Source organism: Xyrauchen texanus, chromosome 33 (assembly GCF_025860055.1).
Source record: "Xyrauchen texanus isolate HMW12.3.18 chromosome 33, RBS_HiC_50CHRs, whole genome shotgun sequence".
Taxonomy (NCBI): Eukaryota; Metazoa; Chordata; class Actinopteri; order Cypriniformes; family Catostomidae; genus Xyrauchen; species Xyrauchen texanus.
In genome coordinates, this window is record NC_068308.1 from 28,792,110 (window position 1) to 28,819,408 (window position 27,299).

A 27,299-nucleotide genomic window follows, 5' to 3' on the forward strand; every position below is an offset into this window, starting at 1 on the left:
CCATATTGCTTTGAAATGACATCCTACATTAATGATTCACATTCATATTAGAACTCATAATGTTGTATTCCTTCTATTCCGAATATGTCCTCTTTCATTTGTTATGTTTTCAAAGTAATTACGGAGTCTTTTCAAGTCACACAGTGGAATATGTTTATATGTTTGAAACGCATTTGATAATTCAATCAGTCTGAACCAATTCAAAGCAGTTTTCTTCTGATGACCCAAAAGTGTGGTAGTTTTATAATATTTTTTCGTAACACTGGTCCATCCATGTCAGTGGGTCTGGTAACTCTTACCCAAAATGCAGCCTTTATTAAGAGTCATGCTGTGCTCTTCTTTTTTGCCAACCTGCCCAGCATGCTTTGTTCATTCCAGGTCAACTGGACAACACTTTTCCACCGCTTTTATAACAAGTTTGCAGAAAATCGTACAAGACTGAAACAGTTTTCAATCTGAGATGGTTGTTTTTCATGAGAGAATAATGCTAAAAAATAAATGTTAAAATGTATTTACAATTTAAATAAACAACTTATATATTTACAATTTAGAAATTAGATTAATTGGCATAGCTTTATTTTTATATTCTTATGGTATAATGTTTTATCAAGGCAATAAACCACGAGTAGCTGTGCGTTGATTTTATCTCAGGTAAGGGGTGTTCTTCACAGAGTGCTTAACTACTGTAACAAATGACCACTTGTGGCTTATAAAACCTGAATGCCTTTATTTCTTCCATGGAACATAAAAGGAGAGTTAGACAGTATGTTAGTTACAGTCACCATTCACTTTCATTGCATCTTTTGTCCATACAATGAAAGTGAATGGTAACTGAGACTGTCATTCTGCCTAAAATCTCCTTTTGTGTTCCACTGAAAAAAGAAGTCATAAAAGTTGGAAAACACATGAGGGTAAAAGTTGGAAAACACATGAGGGTGAATTTTTGGGTGAATTATCACTTTAATACAATAGTCTGATCTCTTGTCTTTCAGTTCTCCCAGTGATCCAAAGCTGGCCACACAGTCTCAGATGCTGGCTTCTAGTGGCGGGAAGAAAACACCCTGGACAGCATCTACTCTTGCGTTGGAAGCTAAAGAACTAACTCAAGTTGTTAGAGGCATTCTAGAGCTGGATTGTAAGTGATGCGCATAAGCATACTTTCTACTTCACTATGCAAAACAAACATCACAGCATCTCTTTAATTGTCACTGTCATCCCCATATCAATACAACCATGAACACTGATGTTGTCTGACCCTTGATCCACAAAATAATTAATCTCACAGCACCAGCAGTTTGTCCAGAACTAAGCTGGATGAGATGGTATTGTTCATTTTTGCAAGGAGGCTGAATATTTCATATGTAAAATGTGGCATCAAAATCTTAAAATCAGTTGTATCATTAACTTATGTGTATGAGAGGGCCAGTCCTGTTTTTGTTTGTTTGTCTCTCATGTAAACAAATTGACTTTTAATAAACATTAAAACTGCCTGACCTATGAAATGAATTGTAGTATTAGACAATATATATATTGAAACTTTGATTAATATATTTTCATACAGTATATATTTGAATATACAGTATATGAACTACTGATCTGTTAAGGATTTGTTGGTGACATTTTTTAATAATAAGTTGTAGAGCACTAAAGCTGTGAAAGATTGCATGATGTAGACAAGTCAAGTTTTTGCATTAATACTAAGAAAAATAGCTGTTGCTTGACCTCCTGACCCCATTCTGCTTTTGTTGTTCTCTGGAAAATTTTGCATCTAATGGCCTATAGAGGTCAAAACATTGGCAGACGTCATGTAATCCCACCTCTAAACCAGACACTTTTAAACATTATAGCGTCTTTTTGACAAAGAGAATAAATATGAAGTCATATGTTTTCTCACATTTGTAATGGAATATCTTTCTATTTATCAGCTGACAGCATAGTGATCTAGATTTAAGATAATTCAATAGTTTGTCTGTTTATTAAATATGTCATATGCTTTCGGTTAAATTACTTATGGTTTAAACCTTGTACATGTAACATTATATAAAACAAGTCAAACCATTATAATCTTGAAATCTAATCCATTTAGATGCACTTAATGAAAAGAATTAGGTCAATCCAATAACGAAACTCAATACAAGGTGCATTTGCTGTTATTACAAGCCTTTTAGGTCCATTTCACCTCACTGCTGCGATTATTGCCTTGATATGAAGCTAAGGGACACAACTAATGTCCAGGAAACTGTAGGAAACTATGCAAATATACAGTAAATACACCCCAAAAAAAAAGCCTTAGTCGGACAACGTCTAATGTTAATTAATTTAAATAATAATAAATAAATAAAAATGCTCGGATGATTGCTCCTATCACCTTGATTGGACAAGGTTTACAAAATGGAGTAATCCAAGCTTGATGGTCCAGTTACATTAATCCACCTTGTCAAAACATTGCTGATAGCTGTCCGTTCAAAGCGTACTAAAGATGCAACAGTGTGATTTTCCTGAGTAATCCAGGAGGTACGACACATTTATATAAAACCCTGATGATGCACGAAATATCATGCATTTCACATCTTCATATGAGGTGTAGTGAGAGGGAATGGAATGAATACATAAGCTCAAATATTTGTTCTTTGTACCTCAAAAAAGCATGTTGGTCTTATTCCAGCACAGACCTGCCTGATTCATCTTGTACATAAAAAGTACAAGACTGTTCAGGTGCATGCAGCAATACAGACAAAAAGCATCTCTGGCCTTCTCTTATTCTCTGAAAACACTGTTTCAGCTGATAATAGGCTGTTTTTCCAACCATTTGTTCTATGTCAAGCGACATTTAAATCTACATCAATGTGCAGAATATATACTCGATGCTTGTATCAGCATTTATATTTTAGGTTGATTAAATACTGTAATTCAAGTTCTTATATTTTAATCCTCTGTAAGGATGTAACCACATATTCAGGAACTGAATTTAGTGAAAATCCCATATTGGTTAAATAATACACTGATTATTGGTGGAAGGTGTCCCACTCATATCTATGGTGGTTACAACCATGTCTATAAGACAGTTCACCCAAAAATTCTTCGCGTTCTTCCAAAACCCATTTGACTTTTTTTCCCTTCCATTGAACACAAAGGGGGATGTTAGGCAGAATGTTAGGTACTGTCAGTCTCAGTCACAATTCACTTTTGTTTTTTTTTTTTGCATAAAAAAAATTCAATGAAAGTGAATGGTGTTGACTGATTAAATGATGGTAAAGATTAAAGATGCAGTCATTTGTGTTCCTTGCAGTGGCCAATATAGAAGTTGTCTTGTACTTATACTATGACCTAACTTGGACAGAGCACCATGCAAAAGTAACTGTTCTTAGCTTTTGTTGCCAACGTTTTATTTTTCAAAAATACTATTCATTTCTTTAAAACTTTACATATGAGTAAAAATGAGTGAGTGCACCTTTAAGATTGTGAAGTATTTTTTTGCATGCATAAAATCACAATGCTATAATTAAATGCAGATTTAAAAACCACTCGGCTCCCCTCTCAAGGGACACCCTCTAATTACTTAGAAATAAAGATGGGTAGAGAGATGGATGGATGGATAAGGGGAGGACAGGGGATGCTGGGTTAAAGGATCTGTGAAGCTTAAGGTGGAAAGTGAGGGAGGGAAATAAATCAGCATATGTGAGTGCTTGTAGAACAGTGGAAATGTGTTCCACGATTCAGTGCCAACAAAGCCTTCTCTGCTGGCCTAAAATGCCAAATAAATAAATATTTTTCATCATTTCATTCTCAATCACCTTTTTGCCTATGTATTTTTAATCGCTTTCCACTCTTAATGAATCTACTAACAAATAGAGAAAAAGTTTTCCAGTCAGAATTTATTCCTTGATGCTTACAAGCAAAGTGTGACAGCTGTTTCACAAATTGCATGCCCAAAGTCGAGCTCGTTAGCAGAAGAAGCGGGTGAGTCTGAGCTCAACCCCCTCAGGCCTTCAGAATTTCCACAGAATCCCTCAACAGTGCAAATGAATGAGCAACTAAATCAGATTGACAGAGTCATCATTTATTTGTTCTTGGACTGTGTGATCTTTAGGATATGTCCCATTCGAGGTCTTCTAGCTGTCCTTGAGTGACCTGGCAACATCATGAGTTTTCTAAGTGTGAATTAGGCTCCTTGAGCAGTAGTAGTGATACGTTCCATTCAACTCGGAAAGTCGGATTTTACAAATTCCTAATAGGAAAAGTGCAATGGAATGCATCTTGAAGTCAGAATTACAACTTGTAGGCTCGTGCAGAAATTCTCAACTCTGTTTTCGCCGAGATGCAGGGGCATGATGTCACACAAACATGTTGAGACTCAGGGAGATATACAAAGTATGTAATGAACATTCACTTTATTAAGTAATATCGATAAATGAGTTTGTTTCCACATTACATGATATTAAAGCTTGTTTAACAGGTGTATAAAACATTATAATCTCTTTTGATAATCGTACACCTGCTGCATAAATGCTAGCGCTGCCTCATTGTTTATCAGTTGGGTTGCTAGAAGACATCTCTAATTGCGAGTCAACCACCTGCTAAGCTAACGGGAGCATTGCAGTTTTGTTTTCTTAAACGTCATCTTCTGAATATCTGGGAGTGGAATGCATTTATGGTCAGAGATATCAAGTAGGAATATCCCACATCCAACTTGAATGGAACGCAGCATAAACGTGTACCCTGACAAGACAAAATGTATTGCAAGCAACATTTAAATCACATTTATTATTAGATCAATTTTGTTCCAGATTCATATAAAAAATTATGATTTTTGAATGTCTGTTCGGGAGACATTAATTTCACAAAACGGTAATGTTGCAGCTAAAATTAGTCTTGTTGAGCTTGTTGTCATTTCAAGTTCTGGCTTTCGTGCATGGAAGTATTTTTAAAATGTCAATTGGTATTACTAGATAGCAGTGATATAATGTATAGGGTGTCTTATTCATTGTGAAACTGTGTTTTCTTAATGGCATGAATCACACCGAAGGCCTAGATTTTAAATGCATGGCCCACCACTGGCTTTGCAGCATGTGACCTCACAGCAAGTGATGTTCACCTTAAGGTTGAATGCTCCCCGCGGTGAGGCCGAGCAAGGTTTTGTGTTGCACATGGAGAACCACCCTCATCTCACTGATTGAAACCAAAATGAGCAACTTCAACTGAGCCCAGAGATTGGCAGTTCATTGGTTTCCATGTGATGATATTGTCCTAGTCACGTGACAGGCTGTGTACTACTCTGTGACTCATCAATAACACAGCACAGAATAGGAGCCATATTTTGGAAATTTGTACATGTAATATAAAAATTGGCCAAAATTAGGTTTTGCATACCTCTGAATGTGATTGCATTGAATAGAATAGAATAGAATAGAATAGAATAGAATCTGGGATGGTGGAAATTGTTGATAATGGAAACCATCACTTGCATTGGCTGGGAATTAGACCAGCAGAATTCCAACAATAAACCAAAGCTTCAATTAACCACCACTGCCCCAAAATATAAATACAATAGACAAAATCAAACCAAACGCATTTTGAAGACATTTGGAAGATTTCTGCATCTTATTCCAATTATATCTGATTTATTGACTCATCTTATGCATAATCCGAAGCATTTTAATTGGTCTTTTTAACATCATAGTGTTGATCTAATGAAATCATTCCCTCTTAGCAAGGCCTTTAGAAAACAAAGGGTTGGTTGAATTAAACAGGCATCTGATGAGTTACTTAAAGTAGGAACAGTTTTTTTTATTTATTTTTTTATATCACATTACACATAAAAACAAAGAGAAACATAAATTGAAGAATATCACAAATAGAAAAAAAAAATTAAATAACAGAAAAAAATTGATAAACAACAAATAACAATAACATACATACAAATAAAAAGTTATTGATAACTGAAAACATAATGAAATGAGCCAAAATAATGTATATAACTTTGGGAATGATGGCCCTGCTTATGAGTTGTCCAAAAAAAATAAATTCAGGGCTACATCCACACAACACTGTTAATGTTACTGTAAATTCCCTTAGGCACTATTTTGTTTGTAGAAACTTGAGGCTGCATCAATTATTCTTTGGCCTCTCTTGTCAAAATATTAATTCAGTGTGAAATCTAGGCAGTTGGATAAGTATCTAAATATCCAAGTATCTTTTCATTATAATGATCTTTTTTGAATGAATATCATGTTTCACAATACGTGAGAATCCCATTATAAAGTCATGTCAGTGCATTGTGTGTATTGCTAGACTTCTGTCAAAGGCACATCCTCGCCACACAGAGGGACTGTCAAGATTAAATTTGTTCAGGCATTTGTAACCTATAGTGTTTGCATTAATGCAACTCTGTAACCTGTCCATATTGAGCCTTCTCTTCATTTGTGTTAAATCCAAGTGCCTGCTTAAGTTATGTTTAGTTTCCAAGCCCTATATCAGATTCTTTTTCTTAAAAATACAAATCTACAAAGCTATTTACATATGAGAAAAATAGTGTCATTGAATGAACAGTGAAAGCAGGATGCCTAAAACAGAGGGAAATCAGATTTGCTTCCATTTGATGTTTATTTTGATTTCACTATAAACGTTTTCACTATTCTTAAATTTTTTTGGCTCATGTGCAAATAGCTTAACAGATTCTGCTGTTATGCCAGGATACTTGGCATATTAATATCCGGCCTCATTTCACCCAGTTGCCAGGAAATTCTCAGTCAATGGCCTTTCAGGCTGAAGAGGATCACAGAATAATGTTGCAATGTTGATTTTATTATGGCCTCAGGCATCTCTAGTATGTTAGCTGTGCAAGCCAATTTATTTTTTAAAAGCTCTATTGTTTTTTGTTTTTAAAGAGATCTACAAATACATTTCTACAAACAAATCCCCATGAACCATCAATAAATGCATTATGCCTATGGAAATTTACAGTAAGTCTGTTGTGTGAATTTGAGCAAATGAGGGAGAAATAGTGCCATGTAAAAAGTTTTGAATAACTATTAATATAAACATGATAAAGATTCAGTTTATTTTCTTGTCATTGGCCTTGAGAAATATCAATGTCATCTTTTACAGTGGCTTACAACTTTCTAGTATCTTGCCCGTGCTAGTAAAAGAGCTCAGGTTTTTTTCAACTGAGTAGCATTTTAATCTTTGAAGTAGCCTAATTAAAGTATGAAAAATAGTTCCCTTTCTATTCAGTTAACTCGACATTGCTGTAAGCACTATGGGGAGTGCCCTTCACACAACCTTGTTGAAACCCCTATACAATCACAACAATCCTTCTTATTGGCAATGGTGTCTGAGCCCCACCCCTTTAGGCGCGCAATCGGCCTATATAAGTGGGAGCTCAGTCACCATTTCTTCAAAATGTTCTTTCTTCAAGACTGCAAACTTCATTTTCAAACTTTGAGCCCTTTCTGCTTTGCCGTCGATATACACTTACAGTTGACAGAACTTCTCAGCAAGACGCGAACAGGACTACTCACCACATGTACCCAGCTCCTGCACCAAGAGGCTTTACGCTCCCTTGTGTGTTCGGGTGATGAATTCTCCACATTGCCATTGAAGATGCTCTCGCTGAACGGGTTCTTCGCTCAGATGCTCACGGTTGATCAACGTGACGATTCAGCGAAACTCCTACCTGCTTCCCACAGCTCTCTGGCTGGAGTTACTGCATCCTTTATATAGATATCTACAATATTAACTAAAAAAACGCTTGCGTGATACTCGTCTTTTTAAAGGTGTCTTTCCACAAGTGTTCCATTTGCGAATGGCACATCCCGCCACCTGATGAACATGAGAGCTGTGTTTACTGCCTGGGCCATGCCCACGCACAAGCAGCTGTCATGGAGACAGACTGCCCTCACTGCGTGGGCATGAATATCTGGAGGTTGCGTTCTAGGATCGACCTCGTTCTGAGGGAAGATCCAGCCTCTTGTGCCCTCCCACCCGCCTCTTCTGTGTTAAGTCCTGAGGGACCACATGTGGAGGCATGGCGGGGCAGTGAGGTTGAGCTGGAAGAATTAGAGGAGGATCTCGTGTAAGCACAAGACCTGCGAGCCCCCCGAACTTCCGACCTAACGTCCTCACCTGTGCAATATATGTGTGATGAGCACGGTCTCATTACGTTTGGCTGCTCTGGCTATAGGGATAATTCTTTGTTACTCGCAGCTTCAGGTGAGTGGTTCAAGGTGAATGTTGCCGCCCCCTTCCCCCATCGAGAGTGTAAAATGTGTACACGCCATGGGCAAAGATCTTTGCGTCCTCGTGAGAGCAGTTGAAGAGCTCGGTCTTGAGTGGCTCACCATTATTCACAGCTCAGAGCCGAAGAAGGCTCGATTCGAGGCACACTGTGTTTCTCCCCTCTTCCCCAATACTGTTCATTGGGAACAGGACATTGTTCAAAATGTTGCTTCTGTGTGTATTACTCAAACAAAGATTCACAAAATAGAAAAATGCACCCATTGTGTAAACACTCACACAGTCTCAGAAAAAAGGCCATTTCCTCTTCACGTATTATACACTAGTGGTCGACCGATATATCGCAGAGGTAGATAACTTGGCTGATAGAATTTTTTAGTTATCAACATCGGCCGATAAATGTTCCTGTTTGGCTGGTTTGTTTCTTGAGGGTGCCGAAATCGCCTAATCCTAACCCATGTGAAGCGATTGAGACATGTAAATGACCAGTCACGGTTTGTTTTGTTGTTAGGTGCATTGTGTTACTGCAATAATAGACCGGTGTGCAACACAGTATCATTTAAACGGTCCGCATATCAGACAAATATCAATATGTAGGAAATTTGGTTGATGTAGATGTACACGGTATGGATTAAAGTGCCTACGTACCTCCACCATTATATGTAGGAACAGTATGTGTGAGCTAGGAATTAAATTAAACTGTCCTTATTCTACATTATATTGTAAGGAAATGTATAATTGAATTAGTCGCGTTCAACGACCATTATAAATTAGATAAATGACAAATAACTAGATTATTTGTCTGAATAAAATTCTCAGCAATTAAAAAGTATTACAACATCTTGTATCTGCTCACAATTTCTATTGTAAGAAATTAGCTATTATAAGGGAATTATGATTAATTCACTTATTGGAGTAATATTAATATCATGGCTTATTGAAAATAATAATACACATATTTAGTTATAGCTATTAAGCGAAATCTTTTAAAAACTGGAATGAGATTATTTATCAAAATATGCCACAGTCAAATTATATTTTGAATAGACAATTATCTTTGAATACAGTTGCTATTCTAAACATAAAATTAATCTAACACATACAACATGAAACATATTGGTGAGGAGTGACAGACTGTGAAGTAAATTATCATTATAGGGAAAATTTACTTTATGGAGTCTGTTGACAATGCCTTAAGAACCACCTCAGATTACCCAAAGTATTTAACTAATACACCAGCACTTTGAGCAAATATCTGGAGATGTACTTGTGTGTCGTTGCGTTTCCTTGTGTTGCTTGGTTCTTTGGCGTTTGAAGAAAGTTCGTTCCGTCTATGTTTTGGACCCTGCGATGATAGCGGATAGCTATTGTCTGGATGAAGCGAGGCCTTTTCCAAGGAGGACTCACGACTCCCGTTGGGTATCTGAACCATAGAGCAGAGAGTGAGAGGCTTCCTAGGGACTTTTGTGTTCCGAGATTTCCTTGTACTCTACATGGCACAGCGGATCTGGAAGCAGCAAGCTACAGTTCTGAATAGAGTGTTGCAAGAGAGAAGTTCAGCAGAAGAGAAAGATCAAGAGAAGAGGAAGAAGAGAGAGCTCTTTCTTGGGTAGGAAAGTTTTGAATTTAAATTGGCCGGACCCAAAAGGTGTCCTGAGTCAGTCAGAAGTGACTTTCTGGAGTCACATGGTCGACTGGGCTGTCCTTTTCAAAAGCTGATTTATGATCCTTTGTGGAGGATTCTTACAAACAAATACAGTGCATGTTTATTCATGAACATTTATATCTTGAAAACAGTACAAGAGACAAGACATTCGTTGTCATCAACATTCTCTACATAAACAAGCAAGCATATACATACTAAATATGACATTCTTTCATTAATATTATACATGTAAGTAACAAAATATGGTTACAAATCATACTGGTTAATTCATTCAGTTTTACAACATGGATTATTTATTACATGTTATGATCAACCTGTTTGTCGGGGTAAAATATCCAGTAGAACCTTGAATTTACCAAACAAGATTAAAGATTACAATCATCTACTTGTTAGTTAGAAGTGATTACCAATCACTACACATATTTTAAAAGGTACATCGGCTATAATCATTTATTTGTAATTTATACAGTGATCACAGGTCTTAGAGTAATTTTCTGAATTATCTAGCAAGTCTAGGTATGGTGTATATTTTATTGGGTTAAATCACAAGTACTGGGTTCATGGATTCCCTTTTAGCTGCTGTTTGCAGGATACTAATCATGATGTCTCATGATCTGATGAGTCTGTGTAACAAATTGGTTTATATCGGAGGACAAAACAGAGTGTGTTCTGAGTCTTTCTTGGGAATTCCAGGGAGTGTGTTCTCTGTCTTTTATTGCTTGTGACCCCTGGACCCAGGGGCCTCTTTGCAGAGATGGTCTTAATTGCAGTTTAGGCACCTTGAATGAGATTTATGACCCTCTAAAATGGCTCGGTGGGGGATCTCTCTGATCCATGGAATGCGTTGTTGTGTTCATTTGATGGCTTTGTTCATGGATAATCCTACAAATATAACTTGTATTATATACCGCAACCAGCATTGTGGACGACCCCACACACCCCTCACACAAACTCTTTACCCTCCTCCCGTCTGGCAGGAGGTACCGAAGCATTCGGGCCCTCACGGCCAGACTGTGTAACAGCTTCTTCCCCCAAGCCATCAGACTCCTCAATACTCAGAGACTGGTTTGACACACACACACGTGTCCTGAGTTGCACTTTAATTACTGTCACTTTATAACTGTCTGCTACCTCAATAACTGCTATGTGCATAGAACATTATCTCATAGTATGTTATGTTTACATTTTAGAAACTGTCATCTTTTTGCACTACTGAGTACTGGTCGGTGCTGCACTGTCTATTGTCCTGTTCATTGTCAGAAATTTGTTGTACTGTCCTGTACTTTTTGCACATGTTTGCACGTGCACTTTATATAGGTATATGTAGGTTTTTTTTATATAGGTATTTTATTTCGTTGTGTTGTCTCATGTGGTCCTGTGTTGGTCCTTTGTTGTTTTTATGTAGCACCATGGTCCTGGAGGAACGTTGTCTCGTTTTGCTGTGTACTGTACTAACTGTATATGGTTGAAACGACAATAAAAACCACTTGACTTGACTTGATACCGTTTGCAAATATGCAGACATCTCGTTTAAACAGGTGTAATTCACGAACCTCACAAAAATCTTCCTGTCGAGCGCTCATTTAATATCTTCCTCTGGTGCACCTATTCTATCAGCCAGAATCAAAACTTCAGGATCAAGATAAAAGGTTTCTCTGATTCACAAATTGGTGATGGTCTGTGTTCACAGTCCAAGCAGGTTAGGATATTGCTGCTGATCGCTGGAGCCGCACGAGCGTGTGAGTGCAACAAGTCTTTTTTTTTTTTAATGGTGCTTCTTTACCTCAAATTACTTAAAAAATGCAATTTTCACAGCTTTTATATCTAATGTGTATGCTCGTTCTCGACTTGATTGAAGGGTGATGTCTGTATCTAAAAGTTGATTGGCTCTTTTACCTGTGAGGCGGGACTTCCAATCTAGATTCATTGACCTTTGACTGCAGTTGGGCATTGTAAATTCTCCCATTAATTTTTAATAGAAGTGACCCTTTTCTGCTAAATAGTCTCTGGTGCATTTCAAGGTAAAAGTGCTTCACGTGTGTTATATGTAAATGTTTTATTCGCTGTGCACTGCATGTACAATTGGTTTGATTCAATGTTTTTTTGAGTAAATGTGATCGCTAACGTGGACATGCTATCCATGGTTGATGGACTGCTGCGTGTACTGTTATTTCCTTCTTCCTAATATATTAACAATTTCTTTATGTGCATATAAATTACTAAAGGTTGATGACTAAACAGAATTCAGAAGAAACTGCTGTCTATCATTTAAAATACAATATAATTTTTTATTCTTTAATACAAAGTTAAAGTTTTGTGTGAAATTGATTAAATATTGAATATGTTTTAGCAATTTAATGTTTGTTATTTACTATATTAAATTGTTTGATACTCTATTGTATATAGGCATTGTATCGTCCTATTGGCTACCCTGCTCTCTGGATATAGGCATCGGCCATTAAAAAAACTCCCATAAGAAATAAAAACTACTTTCTCAACCTTGTTGTGAGAGGGTTAATAATCCATACTGTGTATATCTATATGGTTCATATAGATCCCAGACTACAATCATTTAGATCTGGCATCAGCCATGTGAGACTATTCATATATAATTTAATGTGTCTTAAGTCATCAGCCTGTGACTCCTTATGAATATCTCTATTTAGTGTTATAACTTTGAGAGTGTAAAGTCACGTAGTGCGGCATGATGGGATATTGTACCTCATGATTCAGTCAAGCGAACTGAATCAAAACATAACGTATCCGGTTACACATGTAACCTTGGTTCCCTTAGATGAAAGGAACGAGACATCGCGAAAGCTGGCCACCCTACAACTTCAGAATTTTCTGACTGAGGGACAAGTGTGAGTCACTCTTATTATGAAACTCTGAAGAATTGGGGACTGAGCACCTACTTATATAGGCCATCTGCACGCCTAAAGGGTTAGGGCTCAGACACCATTACCATTGGCGTGATTGTATAAGGGTTTCAACAAGGTTGTGTGAAGATCAGTCCCCATAGTGCTTACTATAAACACCTCGTTCCCTTCATCTCAGGGAACCGAGGTTACATGTGTAACTGGAGATGTTCACAATTCCAATGATGATAGTGTTGTCCTCATGTAGAGTAAATTTTGTTGTTTTCTTTGCTGATTTTTTTATTCACAGGTTTACCTTATGGCTGGGATGAAGCGTACACTGCAGATGGAGTGAAGTACTACATAAAGTGAGTCAGAAGCATGAGACATGTTAAAATGAGCTGAAAAGAAATGGCAAAAAAAAAAGTCACATACACACCGGAACAGCGTTTTTGTCTACCTAAAAGCAAACTGGGCTGGTTGTGACATCATCACAACAATATTCCACAATCAATATAGCCAATTTATAATGATGCAATATCACAAGAGCAAAAGTGCGATATGGCCCTACATCAGCACTGCTGTGATTCGGCCACAGGCACGAGGCCACAGATCGAGTGCCGTAGGTAATTACAGCAGTGCTGATTTAGGGCCATATAGCACAATTTCAAGTGTGATATTGCTTATATACAACAGTTCAATTAAAAAAGTTAATTTAAAAAAAGAAAAATTTAGTTGGGTCATAAAAAAACGCATTTGTGCATGGAACTACTTTCTTAAGCCACGGATCAGAATCTGCCGTTGCTGGTTCAAAACAAATGATGTGACAAAGCCTCTCAAAAACATCACTTTAGAACTTCTAGTATCACGGCTTAGGCTGTTTCTAACATGCTATTGGAGAAACAAGGATGTATGTCTGTGTGTGACAGAGAGAGAGAGAGAGTGAGAGAGAGAGAGTGTGTGCGATCACCTGTTGATGATGCTGTAGTCTGTTAGTCAGCTTTCTGAAGATAATGTTTTAGTGAAATTCATCCTATTTTCTCAGTGGAAAAATAGCCATCCAAGCAGGGGTATTCCTCCCTATTTTGCGGTAGCTGGCGCACAAGTGTCTTTCACTATAGAAACCGCAGTCTCTTCCGCCAATTTGAACAGTATGCCTTTAATATATTACAGAATATATTAATAAGCAAGTATGATAGAAGTATTATAATAATATATTCATATAATTTACTTTTAATATTTGTAGTACTTTAAAGATTATAGTATTGCAAAATAACTGCAAAATTTGCTAAATTAGCTGCAAAAATAAAGGGTGTCTTGTGGAATACTTGCTTCTGATTCACACATGACAATTAAAGACAAGTTGGTCCTGAATAAATTATTCTGACAATTATGCATGTGCAATTTTATTTTTTACTCTCTGCTTGTGCATTGTGGAATTTAAATGTATGCAAGTGGCTCGAGTGTTTTGACTAGGTTCACCAAAATTTGTTCAGATCCATTTAATGATTCAGTGACCATTTCTGGTGATGCCAGAAGGTGGTGACAAATGAGTGTCTTGTGTGAAAATAGTTCAGTTTATCAATGATCAAAAGAAATTTTTAATTTAAATTTGTTTGTCTATAGACCTACAAAGAGAATTTAGTATAGGTTTTAAGACTTATAAGAACAAAGCAAATAAATCATTTCCATACAGTTTGTGAGCTGCTGAGCATGACTTTTATCAAAAGACAACAGTCATAGTCTTATAATAATTATAATGAGTTTCAATAACGTCTGTACGTTTTCATGTATAAAAAAACGTCAACATACAGTATCCATTCACTTCAAAAAATGCAAGTGTTAGATATGAAATGAAAAGAAATGAAAGCATTCTAAGAACATAGCAGATCTATCTTTTTTCCTACACCAACATAGAGGTAAAAGACAGGAGCTGATATTAAAAATAGCTTTATATATTTAACACACATCTAGTAATCTGCTTAAATTGGCAAAAACAAGCAATCAAACTGTTACTTCACAAAAATAATGAAAAAAGCATAACTTAATGAAGACTCTTGAAACTCATGAAACTCACCTGTGATTGGCTGGATGGTCGCTCAATCAGCCCAAAGTAACAAAACACAAAGAAGAGTCTATACAAATCCACCATTTGGACTTAGTGTGGGATTAGCTTGGAAAAGTGCTATGCCCTGAAACGATGATATTAGGATACTGAAAATGGATCAATGTGGACGTGGCCAAACAAACAGAAGATACCAAAAGTTCCTTTGTTTTTGCACGCTTAATTAAAAGTTAAAAGCATAGTTCTCATGTTTTAAGAGGCTCTAAGTGCATACTGTATGTGGCATAAACAGATATATGAGGCAAATACACACATGAAAGTTTGATGGAAAACGGTTCTGTGTTCTCTATAGGTACATGAACATATTGAAAAAGACCACAAGCACTTGAATCCTGAAACAAAATTTTACACAATGTTGCTGCTTTGGTTTGAAACCATGTTCATGTTGTCATTGCCATAATTGGTAATGTCTGACAAAAATTGTGAAACCTATTGATCTCTAGAGACAAGAAAGAAATCCACACGTCACACGAAAATATTCCTTTTTTTAAAACAGCCAAGTTGAAACATTAAGAGCTTTGAAGTCACATGAAACACCCATTAGTCCAGTCTTCTCCACCACACCAGCACCAGAACAAATTTACTCTGCACATTTGTACAATATGTGTATGTGCATCATTATTAATCAAGATATTTCCCGTTTGGTGATATCCTTTATGAATGTAATATTTCTTTTTTCCTGCAGTCATGTTACCCAAACAACATCATGGACACACCCTGTAATGAGCTCTTTGGGTCTGATGGAACCAGGAATAAATGACCAAACCCTGAACTCCCCCGAGTCCACAACTTAGACGAAGGCTGAAGACTGTCTGCACTATCCAGTTACTTTCTGCCAAAACGTTTGGTCAAAAAACGAAACAAAAAAAAAAACACATATATACACCGATCAGCCACAACAATAAAACGACCTGCTTCATATTGTGTAGATCCCCCTCGTGTCGGCAAAACAGCGCATCTCAGAATAGCATTCTAAGATGCTATTCTTCTCACCACAATTGTACAGAGTGGTTACCGTAGACTTTGTCAGTTTGAACCAGTCTGGCCATTCTCCGTTGACCTCTCGCATCAACATAGCATTTTCATCCATAGAACTGCCTCTCACTGGATGTTTTTGTTTTTGGCACCATTCTGAGTAAACTGTAGAGACTGTTGTCCATGAAAATCCCAGGAGATCAGCAGTTACAGAAATACTCAGACCAGCCCATCTGTCACCAACAATCATGCCACGGACCAAATCACTGAGATCACATTTTTCCCTCATTCTGATGGTTGATGTGAACATTAAATGAAGCTCCTGACCTGTATCTGCATGATTTTATGCGCTGCAATCCTGCCACACGATTGGCTGATTAGATAATCGCATGAATGTTTGTTGGTGCCAGATGGGCTGTTTCGGTGTATGTACATTATATTAGATAGATAGATAGATATAGAATGCAAGGTGATATTGCAGTGTACTTATTGCAGAAAAGAGAAATTGAAGAACATTTAGTGAGGTTTATGTTTAAAACTATCAATGGGGTAAGAAAAATTAACTTAATAAAAAATTAAAGTTTTCTTTCTCCAACTGAAACAAGCACATTCTTACAAATCTTACACATTTTGCTTTGCAGATCAGTTTATCTGGGTTCAAGGATGTTTAGATATTTGAACTCGAAAACAAGACATACAGTAACATGATTTTTTATAAAAACTCTCAGCAATCATATTTAAAAATCATCAATAAACCGATACTCCAAATCCTTATTCTCCTTACATTGAACTACTTGTGGCCAAGGCTCTTTGATAGGTCATGAATTCACATTCATTTGAGTTTTTCCTTGTTTTTCTGTCTGTCCACTGTTTTCTCACATTTTAGGAATTTCCTCTCATGTTGTACACTATTCTCTTTCTGTTCTGTTCCTTGACAAAACAATGGACGGGACCAATCTGTTTTCCGACATTTAGAATAAGTCAAACATAATGGAAATGTTTGAAGTTAAAGGACGTGCCCTCTTTGGTAAATCAGGAATAAACTTTGGAAGGACACAGTGCATTAACCAGGATGGACTGCTTTTGAAATGTCCATTAGATTTGTCTTTGATCCACTTTCTGAAAGTATTTTTTCAGGCATAGATTTGTTGAAACAAGATTTTTTTTACTTTTGTTCTTAAAATCACCTCTGAGCTCTGAGAAAGTTCTTGCATAGCAAGGCAATGCAATATAACATTTGCTATAAAGTAATAGTTTTTCATTCAACAATGCATTTTAATTCTGCTGTTATCCTTTGTCATGTTTCTAGTTAGGCTATTATGCAAGGTTGCCTAATTGTGAAAGTGTATTCTCTTGCTTGTGCAATTAGTTTGCTGTTTCCATTAGCAATGTGACAGTTTTAGTGTTGTACCCTAGGCCTTATATGTACAATTTCTTTGGAAAATGACACTACATAGCACATTTTCCCTGTTGTGAATTCACTCTGACGGCATGTAATTAGCCTCAGAGTTCTCTTATACAGTAGTTCATGAAGATAGATGTGTTTCCTTATGAATGCACTTTTTGCAGTTCTAATAAAGATCAACTGTTAAAAATCCATGTAAATTAACCACATTTTTGCATTTTGAAAGACTATTAGCTGTGTGTGTCTATTTCAGGCTGAGTGTGCACTTCTCACACTGTTATCGCCATAGGGAAGAAATATTGATTTTTCTCTCCATAGCAGGTACTGTTATTTATAGAGTCGTTTGCAGGAATTTAAAATCACATAAATGTTTATATGCTCATCCATTCATCCAGTCATCCCAAACACCACTGATAAGGAAATATACTCTATTCTGAAGCATATTAATTTCTTTTGGAAATCTCTTTTCTGTGCTTCAAGATCAATAGAATTAGCAATTTGATGATGTCAATCTACACCTGATGCTCCTCTAGGATTGCCAAGAGGCTTATAAGCATAATTAAGGAATGAATAGCATACACATCATTAACGAGTTTTGGTACAGCATGTGGTCTTGTACAACTAAAGACCATTAATTATTCATTTCAGAGTAGTTATTGTGTAGGCCTGCCTGCCATCTAACTAGTTGCAATCCATCCTGTTTCCAATTTGTCAGACACATGTTACAACATGTGGTTTAGTTGTTCTAAATTAGAGGAGTGGCCAGTCGTGGCCTACTTTTCTGCAAGGAACGTCACATCTGATTGCTTTAGCAACCAGTTGCCAAGGTAACAAAAACGTAAAAAAGAGCAGTTCTATAGGACTCTGATAGAAAAATCTATTTTCCTTTTTCATGCTCGGCATGGTTTTTTAGAAAATTACAGACAATTTACTCAAATTTCCCATCCATTACTGTACATTAGTCTGTTGTGACAATTTAAAACCAAGTATATGAAATATATTTGAATTGTAAAGTTCATAATTTATTTAATCTTATATTAAAGTATCAAAGTATTTTGAAATAATAACCAATACCTGTTCTAAATGCATTTGGAGGCCAAAACTCAGTATGACAGAATGGCAAGGGTGGTAGCTCCAAATAAAGTGTATTAGCAAAACAGATGACTGGAACAGCTAAAGATATGCCATACCATCTTGCTTTGATGAGAGTTCTTTTTATTTATTTTTTTATTTAATTTTTCACATTTCAAGTATGTTCACATGGCGTTTAAGCTTTGGTCTGAGTTCTCTTGGAAACAGTAGGTCACACCTGTCTGCACCTGATGTATGCCTACACATATATAAAATGAGCAGAATTATGTGATACTAGATATAGATTGGTTTTACAATAGCTTATAAACTTATAAACATCTTTTGAGCAAATAAATAAATTACAGACTACAGTAAATATAGATTTATTTCAAGATTAATTTAAATCTCCCTTCCATGCACATAGATTTTAGACTTTTCAAATGCAATTAGTACTGATTCACTGGCTACCTTTATTAATGTCAAAATACCTTAAAATTGCCATTAAATTGTACTGAAACTTGATGAATATGCGTCTCATCATTAAAGGGATAGTTCACCCAAAAATGAAAATTCTCACATCATTTACTCCCCTTCATACCATCCCAGATGTCTATGACATTCTTTCTTCTGTAGAACACAAACAAAGTTTTTTACAAAAATATTACAGATCTGTTTGTCTTTACAATGCATTGAATGGTGACCAGACGTTTGAATTTTCAAAAATCACATAATGGCCATGTAAAAGTAATCCATATGTCTCCAGTGGTTAAATATCTTCAGAAGCGATATAATAAGTGTGGGCGATAAACAGATAAATGTTCTATACTATAACTCTACACTTTCACATTTCTTCACATTTGTAAAGTGAAAATGAAACTTATGGGGAAAAAAGGATTTAAATATAGAGCACAACAGTCTGGCTTCGGAAGAAAAATCCCATTTATTTATCCCATAGAAAAATTTATTTTCAATAATAACATACATTTTTAAAGACAGTCATACCGTGAGCTACAAGGTTCATTGATGGTATATGCTTCCGTTGAAGCCATCCATCTGCATTTTTTTCAACTACATTGTTTAAAAATTGTGTTTGATTGCAGAATGAATGGTAAACAATTACATTATCCATGGTACAACAGAGAAAGATCCACCAATCAGAGAACAATGGACAACGAAACCTGCAAAATGTGCTTCAGAGTGACCACCCACTCGCATTACTTTTTTTCCCTTTAAACAAAGTTTGTGATGTTGCGATTCACCTCGGAGCTGGTTGGTTTGGCTCATGGCTTACAACTCTTTTATGAAGGATTTTATGAAAAGTCTATGGAAGAAATTAATGGGGAAAATACTTCCAGAACCCAGAAAAAGTGGGCGGGCACTGTTGTGCTCTTTTGATCGGTTTCTCAGACACATCTTATCACTTCTGAAGATATGGATTATACCACTGGAGTTGTATGCATAACTTTTATGTGGCCTTTATGTGATTTCTGGAGCTTCAGAGGTCTGGTCACCATTCACTTGCATTGTCTGGACCAACAGAGCTGAGATTTTCTTCTAAAAATCTTTGAGTTCTGCAGAAGAAAGAAAGACATGCACGTCTGGGATGGCATGAGGGTAAATAAATGACGAGAGGGTCAATAAATGACGAGATAACTTTCATTTTTGGGTGAACTATCCCTTTAAAACTCTATTTGGCTATAGTTTTCATTTTATTTGCATATTTTTTCAAGATTGTTCTGTTGATGGCATCTTCTGCTTGTATATGGCAGACCAAACTGTGTTTGATAACTTTATATGCTTGAAGTATTTCTTTTGCTGTTTAGATTGATACAGTGTTCTAAACGAGTTAGGGGCCTCAAGGTTACTTAAAATGATTTCAAATATGTTATATTATAATAACTTGATTAAAATTATGAAAACGCAAAAACAATCAAGATTGCAGCATATACATGGACATATAAACTATATACTGTAAATATAAATTAAAGCAAAGCTGGGTCACTCTCTCAGTTCAGCTCAGTTCAGCCAAAGCCACGCCACGCCCCTTTATTTGACAGTAAACTTTAGATTTTTCCACCGCGTGTAATGCATTTGATGGTAACGTCACTTTCATGGACAGATTCATGCGTTAGCATACTGTAGATACTGTACAATATGCTGTAGCTATTATCTGGTAAACTAAGCAAATATTTTAATAAAGCATTTGCTAAATAGTTGGGAAGTTGAATTTCATGCAGAAACACCTATATGCGACTCTAAACTGCTAGAGGTGCGAAAATCAGTCCAGATAGCCCCGCCTCTTACTGTTTGACGTCACACACATCAGTCTTCACACATGGTCATGATCATCACATTTCTTCCCCAAAGCAAAACCATCCACACACTCACACACGCACATCAAGCTGCATTTGCCGGTGCAGTAGAGAATAGTCTCACTTCACTTCTCCGTATTATATATTGCCTCTAATTTAACTTCACTTTTTAAAATAATATTTGCACGGAGTAAGAGCGATTATGTCCAGACCGCTCACCATGAATCCAGCTTTCCTACCTGCGCAAACTAACGGCGTTTTGAAGGCACTCCTGGAAAAACCCATGAAACTACCTTTGCACCAAGATGAAGGTGATTTAAAGCTTTTAATTTGTATTAGTTTTGAACGTATGGGGGAACTGTTAACTGTTTTGTTAACTTTGATTTAAAGGAGCTGTCAGTCAGATGATTCCTGTTATACTAATACTCTCTACTTAATTAATAGCTATTTTAATTTATTTTATTTTTTTTTTTTTTTGGAAGTGAAACTTTTTGTGCTGTTCCATCGTAATAGTGTCTCTTTTTTTTTTTTCATTGGAGACATCACATAGCTGAGATGCAATTTAAAAATTCTCTCAGAATAATGACCACATAAAAAAAATATGGAAAATGTAATAACATCATTATTACATAATTAATAACTAGTAAAAAATATAAAAACTTTATAAAAACTGCTTGGATTATGTTGGATCATGAAGTATTAACAGTAATTTACTAATGCACGGTGAAATGTGTTAAATGCACTGTTAAAAGTGGAGTTATTTCTTTTTGGTTTCACCTTTAAAGCTACACTGAAAAATATGTTAACCTAAGAAATGATATCAACAATTTTTAATTTAACATCACTGAATCAACCTTAAAACTTAAGTTTTAGAAATAAATCTCTTTTTAAGGCTAAGATCAGGTAGAAATGGCTCATAAGGTATCAATTGCAGGTTACCACTTTTTACAGTCTACTTTTGTTGGGGGTAACTTGCTGTAGTCAATTCAGTCTATTTAAATGATATTTTGATTTGACAGTGTGGTTTATATTCTTTCAGGTTATGGAAAGGAAAGAGAGAAGGTGAAAAAGTTGGATGAAGAGGGGAACCCTCCACAATCAGCTTTCTTGGGGCCAACACTTTGGGATAAAACATTGCCTTATGATGGGAATAGCTTTCAATTGGAGTATATGGACCTTGACGAGTTCCTTTATGAAAATGGCCTCCCATCCAGTCCCACACAACATGACCAAAGCCTCCATCACCAGCAACAGCAGCAACAACAGCAGCAGGCTTCCATGCCACAGGACCCCCTCTCAGTCATGGACCTCAGCAACCGGGCCATCACCTCTGTCCACACAGGCATGGTGCCTCACGACTGCCACCACAGCCCAGGCAGACCAGGTAAAACAGTTTCTGTGTCCCATGGTTTCACATCTTGGCCCAGTTGTTTGCCTGTTTCCCGTAAAAACAACCATCTGAAAAGATGTTAAGCTGGGTCATTTGTCAATGTCTAAATATGACAGTGTGTGGATGGTAAATAGGAGACAGTGAATGCATTTTTGTTTGAGTGTGTGTGTGGAACTAAGGAGCATAGTTTCCATCAGTGTATTTCAAATGGTATGTTGGCTCAGGAACTTATATATTAATGTGAATTGTCAGCCATCGACATATGATTACTCTGTTCTATGCTTTGAAATACTATTCTATTCTAATTTTATTTCCAAAAACAAAGTTATGGATAAGCAAGTCAGAGTATGAAAACTAGCAGATGATGAGATTCAAAAATATGATACATATGACACATATGTAAGATTATAAAAGTAGCCATCTAGTGACTTGCAAAAAGCTCTAGTCTGTATGATTTTCTAATTACCTGAAAATCTAAAATTATAGCACCATTAAAATTAAATGTTTGGAACTTTTAAATGTTTGGAACTTTTAATTTTTCAGATATTTTTGTTCTTGAAATTTGTTTTTCCAATACATGAACATGTAACAGTCTTCCTGGGTCAAATTTAATTTAGTTGAATTAAGTAGTTCAAGTGGTCAAATAAAGTGGTCAAACATGCCAGCTTGTCTTTTTTCGCAGGAATAAATACTCTATGCATTTACCTTTGAAAAGTTGTGATTTAGAAATTTTTTTAATTACATGCCAAATTTTCCTTGCCTAAACAAGCTTTTAGAGGTTTAAAGCCTCTAAATCTCAAACTTGACCACTGCCTTTGTCTCTTTAACAACCCTTTAATAGTATTTTCCACAATTTGCATCCAGTCAAAACAGCGGATCATTTTCCTAGTCTGAGCATTCAAAGCGCAACATTCATATATGGAAGACTTTTGAAATGTCCTATATAGGAATTTCATAAATATATTTTTATAATTTTGAAATCATGGATTTTATATAAAGGAAAATAATTAAACAATTAGGCCAAACAATTAATTACAGAATTAGGATATGTTTTTCTTCCAAGGATGTTTCCTGTGTTTGTATAGCAATATTCTTCAAGATCTTAATTGGTTAGGTGGATGAAAAAATATTTAGGTTCTTAAAATTAAATACAATTTAAATGGTAAATTATGATAATTTGAATAATGTGGTCTTTCAAATAGTTATAAAAGTGATCACTGCCACATACAAAGTTATGTTTGTTAAAATGTCATAACATAAAACGCTTTCCAGACATTCTGGGAAGAATCTGGAAAAATAATTAAACAAAACTAAACTCATTTGCATTTGCTCAGTTAAGCATTTTGTATTGCTTATGTGACTGAAAGAAGACTGATGAGTTGTAGTTAGGATTATCAATGTCTGGTACACCACCTAGTGGTTTAAAGTAGTCATGACAGCCCTTCCATTAAGTGTGTGAAATTCAAACACCACCAATCATTTCAGAAATATATATTTTTTTCTCCCACAGTTTTGCCTGTGTCACGTGACACGCCAAGCCCAATAGATCCGGAGACCATTGAGATACCAATGAGCTATGAGCCTGATCCAGCAGACCTGGCTCTGTCCAGCGTACCTGGCCAGGATGTTTTCAACCCAAGAAAACACAAGTTCTCAGAAGAGGAGCTGAAGCCTCAACCTATGATCAAGAAAGCACGCAAAATCTTCATTCCTGATGATATGAAGGTAATTTGAGGCTAGTTCTTCTGTTAATAGCCTACCTGGGCATGAAGACATTGTATATAGACATTTTACTTGTCCCCAAAATTCACCCTTCACCATTGACAAGCTGGGCTCCAGGCTTTTGCAAAGAAGCTTATGTCTATTCATTCATCGTTAGGCAACCAGGTCCACGTGATCTTCCTTTTCCTGGTATCACGCCAGTTCTGCTGGGTTTAGGATTAAAGGATTTGTCATTTTTATTTTTATTTTTTTTCAAATAAAAGTGGATCCCTCCCCAGCTTTGTAGTGTAGTAAATTTCTCAAAGCTGATTGCACAACAGTGAATGCGTCAGAAAACTTGTCGTCACAATGACGACAGTTTTAGCTTGACCTGCCTATCATAACTAAGCAGGGTGCCTTAAGCAATAAGGAATAGGAGGCCATTTCTATATTGTGAATATAAATTAAATGCTGTTGTTAGATATAATTACATACAATATAATAGGAGATGTTAGGAAGAATGGTAGCCGTGACTGAGACTAACATTCTGCCTAACATCTCCTAGTATGTTCCAAGAAAGATAGAAAGTTGGATTTGGAACAACATATCTGAGTAAAATATGACAGAATAATCATTTTTGTGTGAACTATCAAATTAACTTTGAACATAAAATATAATAACGAGAGTGTTACAGTTGTGGCATATTCTGGTTAGGCATAAAGCACCGAATAGCGATCAGGGTAATCTTGGCACAATGTAATTGGGCTCCCTCATCTCTACCCCACCCCTTTATTCTGCATATTTGAGCAGGATGACAAATACTGGGCAAGGCGCAGAAAGAACAACATGGCTGCCAAGAGGTCACGGGACGCTCGCCGCCTTAAGGAAAATCAGATTGCAATCCGGGCTGGTTTCCTGGAAAAAGAGAACGCGGCACTCAGACAGGAGGTTGCTGACCTGCGGAAAGAGCTGGGGCGTTGTAAAAATATCCTAACAAAGTATGAAGCTAAGCACGGCCCCCTGTGAGGCCCTGGGGCCCCTGAGGTTCCCGTGCCCTTCCAGTTTGAAGGACAATATTCTTTGGTTAAGGTCCATTTGGCCTGTTGTTAAACCAGCCCTCACATCAGTCTGTTCTTGGCACCTTAGAAGGTAGAAAATGTTTCGCCATGCCATGTGTTTATTTTATACATCTTATAGAGAACTACCTGCTTTCTATTTGTTATTGTAAACAAACTCATTACTGTTTGCTGATCGTGTTTCTCATTAGGACATACAGTACTACTTACATTTCAGTGTGCGGTAGCATTTCACTTGTCCTTATAACACATGCGTTTTGCCTTGATTTGGTGTAATTAAGCAGTAAAGTCAGAGCTAGGAGACTTTAAAGACTCATACCCATAGTGTTGTCTATGAAAGTGTGCATAGCTACTTAGGGCATCAGATGTGTTTAGGTATTGTGTCTCTGTAAAGACATTACTCTCACAGACAGAACAGAATGTAGCAAGATGAATGATATAAGAGTTTTAATTACTAAAATAGTTCTTTATCTCAAAAAGCTTAACATATTTGTATGAAGCCACAAGCCTGTTGCAGTAATTTCATCTTATTCAGCAGAGATCATGAACATAATTTATTCTGCATTTAGCTTGCTTTACAGTTTTAACTGTGATCAAAGGAAAGCATAGTGAAAAAAATGCAATGACATTTTTGCAAAAACAGCACTGTTTTGGCAACCTGGTATTTAGAGTAGATTAATACAAATGAGGGTACATTGCATTTTGTTGGTCAATTGTGAAATGAATGTACAGTAGAAGTGTGGTGTATTTTAAGTCTATCACTCTTTACTACAAACCAAATTATATAAAATACAAAAAGATTATATTGTTATATTGAAATTAAATGTTTTTACAAAGCTATTCTTGTTTTTTACTGTATTTTCATATGAATTTCTGAATATAATTTGATGAATGCATATAAATATATATATATATATATATATATATATAGGCATCAAACTATATGAAAGAGTTCTAAATTCTACAGTATGGGCATTATTACAACACTTATGAACATGTGACCATATTTTCTTAACCTTTTTAAGATTTCTCTGTACATACACAGGTACTTTGGTGTGCGCATTAACATGGAAACAAATAGTTGACGTTTCTTGTTTTCTTTTTTCCATTGTTGTTACTTAAGTTATATTGTCAATGCCTTTCTTGTAATGGTGGTGATGCACAATCATGAAATATGGTATTATTGTGTGTTTGACAAACATAGTTAAAGAACGCTGTTCTCGGCCACGGAATCTGAGAATGTTTCATTGTGTATTTCAGTAAACAGAATTGTCTTTTATATTAAATATATAAAATAGCAGCATGTTTTAAATATTAACACATTATTTTTCTTCATATGATTAATTGACTTAAATACTTGCAATATGTTGTCTCATGTGGTCCTTTTTTGGTTCCTTTTCCTGTTTAGATGAAAAAATAAAAGCTTTTAAAATGCTGTTTTCTGGTGACATTTGCATGTAATGAGTGATGAGTATATGTATGAGGATGAGTAATGACCATCATCCTACTCATTCCACAACATGCAAAGGCTTTAGATGCTTTTCATTTAGATTTGTGGGGTCTATTTAAAAAAATGAAAAGGTACATTTAGATTTTAAATGAAATTCTGCAAGATGTCGATAATTCTTTTTTAATTACTTTTGTTTTTTATCAAGTACTGCTCAGATTAAGCTTTGACTTAACAAATACTGTATTACATATATTCCACAAGACATAAATTAAATTTAAATGAAATGCACAACCATTACAAAAGACTACTGATGTTTGTCATTAATGCTGGAGAAGGCACCAAAGGTGAGGAAACTTTTGAACTGGATCCATCCATCCATCGTCAACCGCTTATCCTGTTTTGAACTGGATAATTTGGGTAATTTCATTCAATATTTTTTTTTGTGGAATTTACTTAAACATCTGTCATGCAGCTTATTCAGTGCAGTACTAAATAAAAAAATAAAAGACCAAAGTATTTTGTGTATATATATATATATATATAAGAATGTAAGGGACATGTGTCAGGAACATTATTAGTGCTTAGAATGTGTAATGTCCATATTGATTTAGGTTCTATATGTTAATTACTATAATATAATTACGTTTTAGTATAAACGTAGTGTAGTGCTATACTTTTCAAATGATTGTAATCAGATTTGTGTCCAGATTAATGTCTTTCAATTAAGTTAATTACTTTGAATTACTGTTCTTTACTACTGTGACATATTTCTAAAATAATTTAATATATGTAGAATACATTTAAAACATGAATTACTTTAATATGTACATCTGTTTGCATTTCTGTGACAGCTGAAGGGTGTGTGCCCCCTAACAAGTCAATAAACAGAGGAAAATAGACATTATTTTAAATTTGTTAAGCTGAAAAACTTGTCTTGTGAAGTGTTTTAGAAAGCAATTTAAAATTAATTAGTTATGTGATTACTTTTTGATGAATCAGTAATCTGATTACAATTTTAGATTAGTAATTAGTTAT

At 35.8% G+C, this 27,299-nt stretch overlaps 2 protein-coding genes across 3 annotated transcripts in view; both read left to right on the plus strand.

Moving 5' to 3' along the window:
• LOC127626828 (syntaxin-binding protein 4-like) overlaps positions 1-17,451 on the plus strand; it is a 53,346-nt gene extending 35,895 nt beyond the window's left edge. The window contains exons 20-22 of the mRNA XM_052102895.1: positions 993-1,135; positions 13,070-13,127; positions 15,570-17,451. Coding sequence (XP_051958855.1) covers positions 993-1,135; positions 13,070-13,127; positions 15,570-15,678 — 310 coding nt within the window. The 3' untranslated portion in view covers positions 15,679-17,451. The remainder of the gene's footprint in view (positions 1-992; positions 1,136-13,069; positions 13,128-15,569) is intronic.
• Positions 17,452-20,708: 3,257 nt separating this feature from the next.
• On the plus strand, positions 20,709-26,360 carry LOC127626990 (hepatic leukemia factor-like). Of its 2 annotated transcripts, none has more exons than XM_052103169.1 (4): positions 20,709-20,958; positions 21,687-22,031; positions 23,548-23,762; positions 24,546-26,360. In XM_052103169.1, exons 1-4 carry the CDS (start codon positions 20,850-20,852, stop codon positions 24,762-24,764), a joined length of 888 nt encoding a protein of 295 aa, XP_051959129.1. In that variant the 5' UTR covers positions 20,709-20,849; the 3' UTR covers positions 24,765-26,360. The 2 variants fall into 2 exon arrangements, with proteins under 2 accessions (XP_051959129.1, XP_051959130.1); XM_052103170.1 differs by having other exon boundaries at positions 24,549-26,359.
• The last annotated feature ends 939 nt before the right edge of the window (positions 26,361-27,299 follow it).

Excerpts from the sequence above, each read along its gene's own strand:
- LOC127626990 (XM_052103169.1), top strand. The coding sequence starts at position 20,850 with ATGTCCAGACCGCTCACCATGAATCCAGCTTTCCTACCTGCGCAAACT. Across the intron at positions 22,032-23,547 it reads CCACAGCCCAGGCAGACCAG|TTTTGCCTGTGTCACGTGAC; the intron begins GTAAAACAGTTT and ends TTTCTCCCACAG. Across the intron at positions 23,763-24,545 it reads TCATTCCTGATGATATGAAG|CAGGATGACAAATACTGGGC; the intron begins GTAATTTGAGGC and ends TGCATATTTGAG.